Source organism: Glycine max, chromosome 15 (genome assembly GCF_000004515.6).
Source record: "Glycine max cultivar Williams 82 chromosome 15, Glycine_max_v4.0, whole genome shotgun sequence".
Lineage (NCBI taxonomy): Eukaryota > Viridiplantae > Streptophyta > Magnoliopsida > Fabales > Fabaceae > Glycine > Glycine max.
In genome coordinates, this window is record NC_038251.2 from 15,103,963 (window position 1) to 15,118,497 (window position 14,535).

Here is a 14,535-nt window from a genome sequence, read left to right on the forward strand (position 1 = left end):
AACTTTCAAACTCAAAACCACAACACGAACATAAAAACACGAAACATAGCAAAATGGTTTGCACTAATAGAAGGAAGCAATTAAGAAAATAGTAAACTAAAAAGTGTTATGTTAAGCAGACCTGAAGCTTGAGCACAGTGGTTTTATTAGCAGTAGTGAGCACACTACCCTTAGAGCAATCCGAAAGAAAGCCAGAAATTAAAACAAAAGTGAGGAATCCCACTAAGATGAAAAAGAAACTCGAGCCAACACCCACTCTAACCCCCATGGCGGGCCCCACATAAACCCCACCGAACGGATTAGGCCCGTAATACGGCACCGAAAAAGAAAACCCTGAGCTTGAACTCGAAGACCTTGGCACTGAGTAACTCCTTAAAGACAATGTATGTCAATCTAAGAAAGTTCTGATTCCTTGTGAGTTCGACTGAAGACCTAGACAAGCCAATGGTAAGTGCTTGTACAATGGTGAGGTGAGAAGCAACGAGAGAGAGGATTGGGCTACAATGGCTTACCTGTCGGCAATATGGGCTGACAACGGAGGTGCAACGGAGGCACGACAGTCGTAGAGGCACGGCGGTCACGGAGGCACAACGGGTTTCCTTATCAAGTCGCAAAGGGGAGTGACAAAGGGCTAGGGTTGGGGGAATTTTATTTGGGGATAATTTTTTAATTTTGACGGATTTGATTCCTTTAGTAAAATTCATCGAAAATTCATACTTTCCAACGGAAAGTTTGTCCGTGGGTAAATTCCATCGAAAATTCAAAACTTTTTGACGGAATATAATCCTTCAAAAATATTCGTGGGAAAATACAATATTTCCGATGGAATAAATTCCGTAGGAAATATTCTGTCGGAAATATCTATTTTTTTGTAGTGAAGGGGGAGAGGACCACTGCATAAAACTGCTAGTTTTTATTCATTCTCCAATCTCCATGTTGAGTTCATGATGAAACGTGTTATATCAACCATGTTTTAAAGATTTTTGGACCACTAAGTTAATTTATATGCCTCTAGTTGATAACTTTGGCTAATCTAAATAAACAAAATACCAAGCCTGGACCCTCTTTCACACCTTTGATGTATCATGTATTGTTGTATTTCATTCTTGCATCCAAGCCTGGTTTATGATATTTTGGTCTTCTTAGCAACATTTTCTTGTAGACAAGTGACAACATATAGCTTCTTTGAATGTAGTTGAATAACTTGTTGACAAAATATGTTTGAGGAAACATTTTATAAAGTCTGTGCCTAAATACTATTATTTCTTATCAATAGGATCAGACTAACCAACCTAATATTCATGTCTATCCTGATTAGGCAGCCATGCAGGTTACCTACCTCTTGCCTTCATTTCCTTTGTACCTTAATCACTCATGTCTTCGTGTCTTAGTTACCAATATAATGTAAATAACGAATCTAAAAATTAGTAGTTTAAATAGTACTATGCTCACTTATTTCATGTATTTCTATTTTTTTCTTGACTTCAACATGAAACTAATGCTCGTGGGCCACTTATGCCATTTGTGAAAAAGTGGATTCAACATAACAATAATTGGCATGTTTTTGGATTAATCCGTTATCACCCCGAGGCACACTTCTTTCTCTCTTCGATTTGTTATTTTCTGCTTCTTTTCAGTGTCATGTCATGTTCCTACATGAACTCCACGTTGCTTACCACTAGTTTTTTTTTGTGATATTATATAGTACATTTTTATAATATAGTAGTATGTTTTTATTAATAAACTAAATTAATATCTCATTGTCTTGAATATTTATTTATGTATATTAATCTATTAAAATATATTTGTCATTTTATGAAATTTAAAAAAGTAGTAAAGTTGCATGAATTTTTTTTCTTATGATGTTGCAACTCTAAAAATATAATAGGAAATTTAAGTCTTGCAAAAACACATCCCATTTTTTTAAAATCCAATCCTATTTCAGATTGTTTGTGTCTCACTGTCTCTTGATCACATTGTCTGTCCGCAGCCCGATAATATTATCCCTGTAGGAACCGCACTTCAAACCTTTACTAACTATCTACTTTTATTAGTTTTAACCTTAAACACAAAACGTAGAATTTACATTTGCATTTGCTAATGTATCCCTACTATGTTTTATTATAACTGAATGTATAAGATATATTTGTTTACTTGCATTTGAGCTATCATTGTATTGAACAGAAGAGTCACATTGTGTCGTGTTGTTGTTGTTGTCAGGTTGACCCTGATGAAGTGAATGCTCTAGCTCAGCTAATGACATGGAAGACAGTCGTAGCAGACATTCCTTATGGAGGAGCAAAGGGTGACATTAGTTGCAACCCAAGGGAGCTCAACGTTAGTGAGTTAGGAAGTCTCACTAGTGTTTTCTTCCAAAAGATTGATGATCTCATTTGCATTCAGAGAGATGTTTTTGCCCCTGACATGAGAACTAATGCACAGGTTCTGATTTAATTATATTCTATTTCCTTACTTAATTTCTGGTTTATGCCTATTTCTTATGTAAACCAACATCTAGAACTTTCCTTTATTATTCTATCCTTTTCATTCGTTTACTATTTCACTGACAATGGCTTGGATTCTTGATAAGTATTCAAAGTTTCATAGACATTCACCATTAGTTGTGATTGGGAAGACTATTCTAAGTATAATATGCATAATCATCATTTATTCTTGCATACACAATGATAATTTATTTGTACAAATTGGTTTTATTTTTCAACATTTTTGTGGTGTAGGATCTTGGAGGTTCATTGGGAAGAAAGGTTGCCACAAGATTGAGAGTGATTTTTGCAACAAAGGCTTTATTTGTTGAATACGAGAAGTCAATTTCAGATATGACATTGTCATCTAGGTATTTCTTTACTTACTATGATCATCATGGCTCCAGACATAGATATTCATACTTGATCCCATTTTCATGCATATGATATGATTATTGGTTGCACTGCATATATGTTAAGGGATTTGGAAACTTGGGGACTTGGGCTCCTAAGTCAATTTATGAGAAAGGGGTAAGGTGGTTGTTGTGAGTGACATAGTGGTGCTATTAGAAACCTTAATTTATTTTATTTCTTTTTTTAAAAAATAGACATTTTAAGACTGTTCTTTGCAAAATCGTCTTAGAATGTCAACATTTTAAAACCGTTTTAGAATGTTGATATTCTAAGACGATTTTTCAAAAAACAGTCTTAAAATGTCTATTTTTTAAAAAAAGAAATAAAATAAAAACCGTCTTAGAATCTTTAATTTATTTTATTTTATTTTTTAAAAAAATTCTAAGACGATTTTCTAAAAATCGTCTTAGAATTCTCTTTTTTTTTTTAAAAAGACATTTTAAAACGGTTATTTGTCTAAAAACCGTCTTAGAATGATAGTTTTTCTAAAACGATCTTTTAAGAACCGTCGTGAAAAATCTTGATTTTCTACGATGTCAGCTTTAAAGACAGTTCAAAATCGTCTTTGAATATGTCAAAGAATCATCGTGAAAAGCTCATTTTTCAATAGTATTTGTTTCTGCATAATTCAATTGGAATAGATATGTTTTGCCTAACTATAGCTAGGTTCAAATTAATGGTGTTGATCTCATGGGTTTGGTTCACGTTTTCCATGGTTTTTGTATTGCCTTTTTTCTGTTTTTGAGTAATAATAGTAGCAAAGATGAAGTAGGCTATCGGTGTATATTAAAAAAAAATCAGTAATTGAAGCGATTATAATCTGTCATTCGATATTTACTAATTAAGTACTGAAAAATTAAGGAAAAGATTTGCTGCTATTCACTGCTCGAGGACATATGTGCTGCATGCTCTCGATTCAAATGAAACTGAAATGTAACCAAGGCTGTAATTATACTTATTTTAAAAGAAAAAAATAATTCTATTTGCCTTAATTTAACACAATTGAAAAATGTCAAGAAAAAAATGAAAATAAAAACAACCTTTTTTAATTAAGGATATTAAAATTGAATGCACCCCATCTCATCTGTTTCAAGTGAGAGGTGTTGCCCTTTTCTTAATTTGCTGGACCGGAGAAGTACCATACTGATACTTACGTAGATATGATAAAAGTGAACGTTTCCATTCATTAAAGGGTAAAAAGCCAGAATAGGTGAAGCGATAATAATAACAATAATTATATTCATTCATTTCATACTCTTTTATACGGAAACCACTTGCTCCGACTTATCCACTTTTATAGTTACATCTACCTTCTTTTTTGTTTCACTTTCTCTCTTGTTATTTATTTATCACGTCTTTAATTTTATTTTTTTTATCTCTGTCTTTCACTCACTTAATCTACCTCAAAATTGGGTGAACATTCAATTATTTCCTTGGATTATATTGGTTGCCATGAAGGTTGTCCAACTCTCTCCTCAGGTCTTGCACAACATAAAATTCTGCTCAGGTCTTTCACAACATAAAATTAATTTGTATTATTCTTCCATATCTAGCTAGCTAGAATATGAGTATTATGGAAAATGATTAATATTGCAATTTTTTTATTTCTTGTAATTTTATTTTATTTTTAACATTTTTATTAAAATTTAGTCGCTTCAAATTATTATTATCAAATCATTCAATTTTTCAATTGTTATACTAAAATGGTTTCATCATTTCTAACCTAAAACTCTTGGATTTGTATTTATCTTAACTTCACATCCCACAAATATTATAAATTACTCAAAATTTTTTGCTTCTAGACTTTTATTTAATTTTTTAATCTCAAATCTGTTTATTTAAGCAGAAAACAACGATTAGAGACTTATGTAAAATAATGGCTACGGATCCGTTTGAGCGGAAAGTGAAACTTTCACATGCTCAGTTGGTATGAAATAAGTGTTGAAAGTTGTCGAAAATTGTTGGTACCACATATTCGAATTTCACTTCAAAAATGAAGAGAAATAGCACTTATGGTCTACAGTAATCTCGTGAAGGATTTGCATTTTGAAACTACCCTTTTTGTTCCCAAAAAAATTACAAATACATGGGTAAAATTGAAATGATAAAAATACTTAATTTTTTTATTTATTAAATCACTTTAATTCAAATTTCATCTTTTTTATCCCTATCAAACAATCTCACTTCTACTCGCTTTCATTCATCAATCCAACATAGTATAAATTATGCATGTGATATGTACCTTCACTTTATATTATTTTAAGTTGTAATTGATTCTTTATTTATTAAAAATTGTAAGATGGTCTCTTAGGTAACACTGGTCATTTTTTTTTAATTTTGAGATATAATTATGAAACTATTTTTAATTGATTCAAAATATGAAATTTATCTCATTAAATTTACCTATATAAAAAAAATATGAAATCAGTTAATATTTAGACTAAAAAAAGGTCATAAACAAGATAAAAATTACATAAAAAGTGTATCTCATGAGCAATTAAAAAAATCTTCCAAAATTTACCAAAATATTTATCATCATACTCATTATCATGCAATTTAATTTTATTATGTATATGTCATTTTTTGTCTTAAAATTAATTGATTTTATAGTTTTCATTTAGATCAATATAATTGGATAAATTTCACGTCTTGAACTGATAAAAAAATTAAGATTGTACCTCAAAATAAAAATTAATAGTTTTGAAAAGAATAAATGTGCTATAAACTGACTCATTAATATTATGTTATTATTACTTCTATCTTTATTACTACTGCTATATCACCAATTGCTGGTAATTGTTGTTTACTGATTCTCCTTTTCATCATGATTCATGAGGAAGGTGGGAAATAAATTTTGTGGTTTAATTAAATTTAAATTTAATATTAAAATTTTAAAACTAAAAATCATTAAAAAAATTGTGATATATCAAAATTATAATTGTTTTCCAATTTTTAAAAATTTTATTATTTCAAAATGACAACCAACTGGGCATCTAAATTTTGGTATATATAATTATCGAAATAATATCACACGATTCAATATTAGTTTGGATAAATAAATTTTTATTATTTATAAAAGAAATTAAGAATTTATCAAATGTCACACTTAATATCCATATATATGTCCTTAATTTTAATTATATGGGTTAATTGTACTTTTATTTTTGTTCTTTTAATACTTAAAATGCTCATTGCCACAACAAATAAAACGAAAAAGCATAGCCTCACACGTTACATTAAGTCCAGATGGAATTAGTCTTAGCTATTATATGATATTTAAGTTCTGATGACTGGTGACGATTCACAACCAGCTTTAAATGAAAGCAACACATGACCAGTGCAAGACCATATTTTGGCAGCAAGTAAGGTAGTTATAATTTATATAACGACGAACTCTTAAATATAAAATATTTCATAACCACAAATTACAAAATGAGCCAGATATTCCCCTCAATAAAAAATATATGCAAAATTTCATCTATTTTAAATAAAAAATATCTTAAAAATTCCATATGAAAAAAAATAGTATATATTATATAAACTTTATATATATAATATTATAAAATATTATCAAACTCAAGTAGATACACATAAAATAAAATGTATAACATTAAAGTAATATACTTGTTAATACAACTGTTGCAGTTTTGTTCTATTTAAATGGGTTTCAAAAATACAAATTACAAATCGAATTAAACCAATTTGAAAAAAAAATCATCTAAAAAATTGAAAAAAAATCCGTTTGATTCAATTTTTGATTTTTTTAGTGATTTTTATTTTTTTTATTTTGGATTGGTTTATATTTGAACACCTCCAATCAAATTTTCTTCCATTGATTTTTTGTTTTTTTTGTCTTCATTTAGTGACTTTAAATATTATAATTTTTTAATTTTTCAATTCAATTCCTTTTAAAAATCAATTAAGTAAAAATTCTTAAATATATTTTTGTTCCTAATACTTTTTTACTTTTTGTCTCTAATAAATTTTTTAATTACTTTTTGTCCCTAAATATTTTTAGATACTTTTTGAAAAGTAAAAAAATAATTTAGATTGCACTTTATGGATAAAAACAAAATGAGTTTTTTTAGGGGTCAAACATATCCTTACTACTCTAACGCATTATTAGGATGTGCAAAAGAATTTGGATCCACGTGTACAACTTATCGTACAAGTTACAACTTTATGGCATATTACGAACAACAAATTATTGCAGCCATTTTTATTTCCCTAGGTCGAGAACCCGTGAAGCGTGAGCTTCTGTTTTCATTTTAATTCCACAGCACTCATATGCAGATTAAATAAATAGACAACACAAATCAATCGATATCATTTTGAATTCTAATTAAAGTAAATCTTAAAAAATAAACAAAAACTTAATTATTTTACTTACGTACTAATTATTAAGAGATTCTGCCTTCCCTTTCAATCTTTAATTTTTACTTAATTAATTAAGAACCGGAGAATTTTCGTCAACATGCAGTTCTCAAAACTACGTGTTATGCATGCTTTGAGTTTGTGTTTTTCAGAATACAGTTTCGTCAACATGCAATTGATTCACTTATCTATAAAATCAGTACTTGAATCTAATTTCAGCATTCCTTGAACTTTAAGACCCAGTATCCTTATTTTTCTTATATAATAAAATTATCTGGCTTATATATAAAAGAAAAAGCCTGAACCTAATTTCAGAATTGAACGATCACTTGTTGGGTAACATATACTGTAATAATTTCATCTTTGTAGAAATTAGCTAATTAGCTTTTCCTGACTTTCTATGGGGACAACTTTTCCTGTAGTTACAATTTTTTTACGACAAAAAGTTGGAGCCAAAAATATTATTAGTGCGTATATGCGTTAGACTTGCAAGATATGATTGGATAAATAGATATTTGTTAGTCTAACATTAATTAAAAAAATGATGTTTATCTAGAACAGACCTATAGGCTATAGCAAGCTAGTAATATTTTGTTGATTCATGAAACAATTAACTGCGTAGAAGATTATTATATATATAACTACAAAAGATTAGACAGCAGCCAATTCGATTTGATGTTTGAAGCCATTTGATTTGATGTTTTGCAAATTGAAAGCCAATCTTTTATAACCTCATAGAGCCACATATATACATTAATACATAATATTTTTTTATTATTTAAATCATATGTAAAAAAAATCTTATTTGAATTAAGTAAGATTATTATACATAATAAAAAAAATTCTTAAATTATTTATCATATCTACATTACTCAAAATCAAAATTCCAACCTAAACAAATTTTTACCAATTAATTCAGGCAACAAGGAACATTGCATACATAACATATTAACAATTCGTTAGAAAGTGAGAAGCCAAATTGATTGGACAACACTTGGATATTATCCCTCATTAGCTGTCATGGTCCCACTTCAGCTATCCAAGTCAACCAAACCAATCTCTTTCTCTCTATAAATTACACGCTCGTAATTGTTCATTAACAACCACTTCCACCACATTCAAATCCAAATGGCCCTTTACATTACACTAATAATTGGCCTCCTAGTAAACACCCTAGTACTCTATAAATAGCATTTGCATGCACCTTAGTCTTCACCAAAATACTCCTCTTGGCATCTTGTGTTGTGTCCCTCTTTTAAGCTATTTCCTTCTCTTAACACAATTGGTTGTGCCAATTGCCATAGTCACCAACCAATTAACAAAGGTATATATATCATCATATCATCACCAAATGAAAAATATTGGGTTGTTTTTTCTTGTGGTGGTGGCTACTTTTGTGGTGGCAGCCACAGCTGGTAGCTTTTACCAAGACTTTGAAATAACGTGGGGTGGTGAGCGTGCCAAAATCTATGAGAATGGAAACCTTCTCACACTCTCCCTTGACAGAGCCTCTGGCTCTGGCTTTCGTTCCAAAAAAGAGTACTTGTTCGGAAAAATTGACATGCAGCTCAAGCTTGTGCCTGGTAACTCTGCTGGAACAGTAACTGCCTATTATGTAAGTCACCTTTACGAGTTCAATTTAATTCTATGCATTAAGAATATTCTAGTAAATGTAATTCTTAAAGTAATTACTGTTAACAAATATAAAATTATAATATATAATCATTTATATATGATTGAATCATTAGTTTAGCCCTTAAAAGTATTATTTTGAGTTGATATATAAAATTTATGCTATCATGTTGAATCAAACATTTATTCAATAAAAATTGGTAAGATTTCTATAAAGTCTATCAAAAATAAATCAATTAAAGCTTATAGCACTTCTTAGTTCTCAAGTCACCTAACTTCGTAAATTCAAATAAACGGCATATAAGTTCCTTCACACGTCATTAAAAGACAACTTTTTTTTTATTTAAAAAAAGATAACTTTTGAAATAGTTATTATTTTGAAAAACTTTTATGTAACGTGCTAATGCATGATAATATAAAACAATCTTTTACAATGACACTGAATACATTTAAATTGAATGAATAATTAGTGTTATTGAATACATGAAATCTTTAACATGAAATGCAATAAACTAATAAACACTTATACTTGTGATTGATGCAGTTATCTTCTCTGGGGCCTACTCATGACGAAATAGACTTTGAGTTTTTGGGTAACTTGAGTGGTGATCCTTACACTCTCCACACGAACGTATTCAGCCAAGGGAAAGGGAACAGAGAACAACAGTTCCATCTATGGTTCGACCCCACCAAGGACTTCCACACATACTCCGTCCAATGGAATCCTGCAAGCATCATGTATATATTCCATATTCCTATAATATTTCTTTCCCAAAAATAACCATAACTAATGAGTTTAATGGCAAAATCCTTTTTCAATAAAAAAATTTTATATTATCAACTAATCATAAATTATTAATATTAATAATTATTATGAAAGTCAATAAATTTATCATATATAATAATTTGTTATGAGATAATAATATAAAATTATTTCTCGTATAAGTTATATACTGACAATATAATATAATTTTACATTAACATATATACCGACAACAATTTATAATTAAATGATAATATAAGATTATTTTATATTTTGAATGCATTACCATTTTACTTAATATATGTACCAATTTATTAACATCTTTAGTCATGATTAACCATTTTTCAATATTGTCATTTCATGTAAAAGATTCTCTGTTGACGGGACCCCAATAAGGGAGTTCAAGAATTTGGAGACAAAAGGGGTTCCATTCCCAAAGAGCCAACCCATGAGAATATACTCTAGTCTTTGGAACGCTGAGGATTGGGCCACAAGGGGTGGGCTTGTGAAAACGGATTGGAGCAAGGCCCCATTCACAGCCTCTTACAGAAACTTCAATTCCCAAACCTCTTCCTCCACTGGCCAATCACTGGACGCCACGGGGCAGGCAAAGATCCGTTGGGTGCAAAAGAATTACATGATTTACAATTATTGCACTGATATCAGACGTTTCCCTCAAGGCCTTCCTCCAGAATGCTCCATTGCATGAGAATATTTAATTCAATGTTGCATATCATTATAAAATGATCCTCATGAACGTGACACACATGTGTTGCCTATTACGTTAATTTACTTTCTTGTGTAAATTAATGCAACTAAAACTGTTATTATTGTTGGTTTGTGCTTTGTTGAGCACTACTCCATTGTTTGTGGCGAAAGATAATTATAGCGTGCAAAATTATATTCATGGCAGTGTATATGTGCTGAAATTGTAAAGTATTTTCATTAATAAAATTGTTGGAGTTTTATTATTCGACTTGGATTTTCTTATTTTGCCTTCTAGCTCCTCCTTCAAAGGTCAGGTGTAAAATAAAAATAATCCAAATGTCTTCACATAAGGTTTAGAATAGTTTAGTTGCTCATGACTCTGAAAAAATATAGTTATCTATGGTTTTATGTGTGCCATTCTTATTTATTTAATATAAAAAGATAAATTTAATTAATTAATATAAAAAATGAATATTTACAATTTTTTTTCTACCTATAATTGTATGTATAGAATATTTACTTCCAACTAATTTTTATTAAAAATCTTGATTTAATCATTTTTAGATGGTCTTTCCTCCCAACCAACTCTAATCCAAGACCAGCTCAATAGATATGAATATTTGATCTTAGTTTCACTTGAGACAAAAAACGTAAACATATACATTCATTCAATTTTCAACTATAATGAACTCTTATATAATAATTGAAATCTTCATCTTTAACAAAATTATTGTTGGCATAAAAAATAAAGGTTGTTTGATTTGAGAAAATATTTAATATTTTTTTTTATTACAAAATTATCATTCTTTTTTTAAAGATATGAATAAGAAAGAGGGAAAACAAATTTTCATACCAGGGCCCATTTTTCTTTACACCTACTGTTTGAGAAACATCTAAAAGTCCATCATAATCACTTACAAAACAGAATTGTAATTGCAAAAGAACTCCAAACTTCACCAAGAGGAATATTAATTAATGACCTACAAATTCAAACACCACACCAGATGTACATTAATTGGGTGATTATCATAGCACATACTCACACCCTTTTGACACTTCAATTCCTATATAAGGACTTCCCTATCAATCTTCAAAAACAGGGCATATATCATTCGCGCGAATAACAAAAATAATGCAAAGAAATGAACCATCACCCTCATCCTCCTTTCACATATATAAAACACCAACAAGTGGAGGCCCCAACATAGAGCCACACTGCTCACGCAAAAGTACAATTCCAAAATAAATACAAGTCGCGTCGCCTCGTGGCAAATAAAAGTAATTCCTCTATACTCTCTCTTAATGGGGTAACCATGTCTTTAGTTCCACATAGAACCCTATAATATATCCTCAATAATTATTAATTCAAGATATTCTCTTATATTATTGTGGAGATAAAATTGCCTATAATGAAGAAGGTCTTCTCAAATATGGCCAAGTAAAGTCTCAAACATGAAATGATAATAGTGGCATAAGATGAGGATGAACCACACAATATAAAAGCATGAATTGAAATTTGGAAAGAGTTATTTTATTTATTTATTAATGAAAGCATTAACAAATCAAGGCCTCGAGATTATCTTTTCTTCAGCGAACAATTTGAAAAGAATGTCAACACCAATCATTTGAAAGTCATTTTATTATAATTAGTTTGGAGCAATAAACATGTGATAGCAAAATCCAACAAGCAAGACATATAGGGAGATGAACCACATTAATCTATTTGGCAATCTTTGAGGCACGTATTGATGACCGCATGCGTACAAAATCATGCATTTCAAGCAGTAAAATAAGGGAAACTAAACAATGGAACATACAATTTAAATTAGCGCAGAAGACTGATTGGAATAGTCACTTGTAAGTCGAGCTACGGGTTGATATTGTCTTTGAAGGTGAATTGTTCTGTTGTACTAATTTACTAGCAATTTCTTTTATCAATGTTTTAAAAAGTAATTTATCCCAAAATAATAATCATCTTAGCTTATTTATATAATAATAATAAATAAATAAATAAATAAATAATAATTTTATAAAATTAATTTTATATCATCATTAATTTATTTATAGATTTTAATGTTTATTATTAATATTATAGGAGATATAAATAAAAAATATTTATATTATATTAAGAGACTAAAATAATAATTATTTTAAAATAAATATTTTTTTTACATGATAATGATAATTCTAATGAAACCAAAGAAATATTAGAGATAAAGTAACACATAATTTTATGAAATTACATCAGTTTTTGGAGTGGATTTTAGTGATCGAGGTTTGATCTCAAGTGCACGAATCTTCACAACTATTAGAAACTTTGCAAGCGTCATCATCTCATTCATGCATCATGCTAAGTTACGATTAGAGTAACAATCATAGAATTAGAAAAACCATACACCTTCATTGGAATGTGGGCTTAACTTTGAACCACCTCAAATTAATCAACATCACCAATTATTAAGGGTTGCGATGTTGAGTTTATCTTTCGGCTCCTCAATTAATTACATTTATATGGCTTACACGTATGGGGGCCGTATATGTATTACAAGCATTAAAAATACTAAAATGGAATAAGAACCAAATTCTTTTAAATGTTTTTTGGGTGAAAAATTCTTCTAAATGTTGACAAAATGCAAACAAGTTTTTTTAAAAGAAAACCATAGTTGTAAAAAAAGAAAAGAAAAAGATAAAACTACAGTTGAGTTAGTAAAACTTGATTATTTATTAATTTCATGCGCACACAATAAACTCAAACACACACAGACATACTCAACCCAAGCCAGCTTTCAAAATGATGCTAAGATGATTGCCAAACAACAGCATCCTCAGTCCCCTAAATACATTCCCAAATCATTAAAGCAAAACTGTCATTCTTTCTTTACTTTTCATTTTCTCACCAGCTTGGCATAACTCTTAAACGTATTTTCTTCTGTACATTTATGTGGATCTTGTAATTCTCTTTCTCTTTATTTGATGTCTTTCTCTATTGGTTATGTACTTGAATCGATTGACATATCATACTCCAGAATTTAAATATTTATGATTGTCTAGTAAATAAAATACATAAAGTTTACTATCTTTTTAATCTTTCAAGCTTTTAGGATTTATTCTTTTAGTGCTTGAACTTTTTTTTGTTTACTAATTTAATTCCTTAACAATATTTTCATCCTTATTTTTAATCTCTTAACATGAACTAAAAGTAAGGAAAAAAGTCAAGACACTAAAAGTAAGAACATAAAAAAATGTTAAGGAGTGTTAACTAATAAAAAATATTTCAACGACTAAAAACATAAGTTTTATAAAGTTTCAAAATTAAAAAGATAGTAAACTCATATATAATTTTAAAATAATTAACATTCAGTTTTAGTAAATAATTCCTACGCACATTTATCTTCAAAGAGTTAAATTTGAATTGAATTAGCACAACTAAAATTGATTAAACATGTTACTATTTAGGAGCGTGAATTTGTTAGGTTTAGTAGGGTTTTGCTAAATGTGTTATCTAGCTTGATCAAAATGCTTCAGTTTGAGTTAAGTTGGATATTTGGGCAATTTTTCTTTTAAATCCAAATTAAACCAACCCGGTTAATGACGAGTTGAGTTTGGTTTTGTCGGGTATAAAAATCGTAATTATTGTTTTAAATTATCTAAAAAATTATAAATAATAAAAATAGATACAAAAATATATAAATAATAAATAAAATAGGTTATTAGGCTCACCATTGTAAAATTAGATATTTGTTACCCAAACCAAAAGGTCATCAAATTTGAACAAGTCAGTCAAGTTCAACCTCTTAACAAATTTTTTTAATAGATGTGTTTGGCTCAAGTCAAATCAAATTAACCAATATGTTTAAGTTAGATCGAATAAGAGTCACAAGCTATTTAAAAAAAATAGGTTAAATTAGTTTTTTTGTCTTTTAATTTATTTTTTGTGTTCGATTTGATCATTTTTTTTATTTTTCATTTAATTTGATCCTCTAATTTTAAAAATTGGTTGATTTGGTTTCTATTTTTTTTAAATTAGTTCAATTTGGTCTTGCCGTATAAATTAATTTCAGTGGTCCTGCTATCTAAATTTGGTCTTATGGTTTAAATGTGTATTTTGTGACAGTTTAATATCGTCACAAAATGATTTTAAACAGTCACAAAATGTAATTT

General features: G+C 29.1%; 1 protein-coding gene and 1 pseudogene across 1 annotated transcript; both read left to right on the forward strand.

Annotated features, from left to right (window-relative positions):
- Positions 1-1,515: 1,515 nt before the first annotated feature.
- On the forward strand, positions 1,516-3,205 carry LOC100800159 (glutamate dehydrogenase 2-like; annotated as a pseudogene).
- Positions 3,206-8,368: 5,163 nt separating this feature from the next.
- XET1 (xyloglucan endotransglycosylase) lies at positions 8,369-10,640 on the forward strand. The gene is made up of 3 exons (NM_001354165.1): positions 8,369-8,886; positions 9,448-9,641; positions 10,036-10,640. The coding sequence occupies exons 1-3, from the start codon at positions 8,470-8,472 to the stop codon at positions 10,373-10,375; spliced, it is 951 nt and encodes a 316-aa protein (NP_001341094.1). The 5' UTR covers positions 8,369-8,469; the 3' UTR covers positions 10,376-10,640.
- Positions 10,641-14,535: the final 3,895 nt, after the last annotated feature.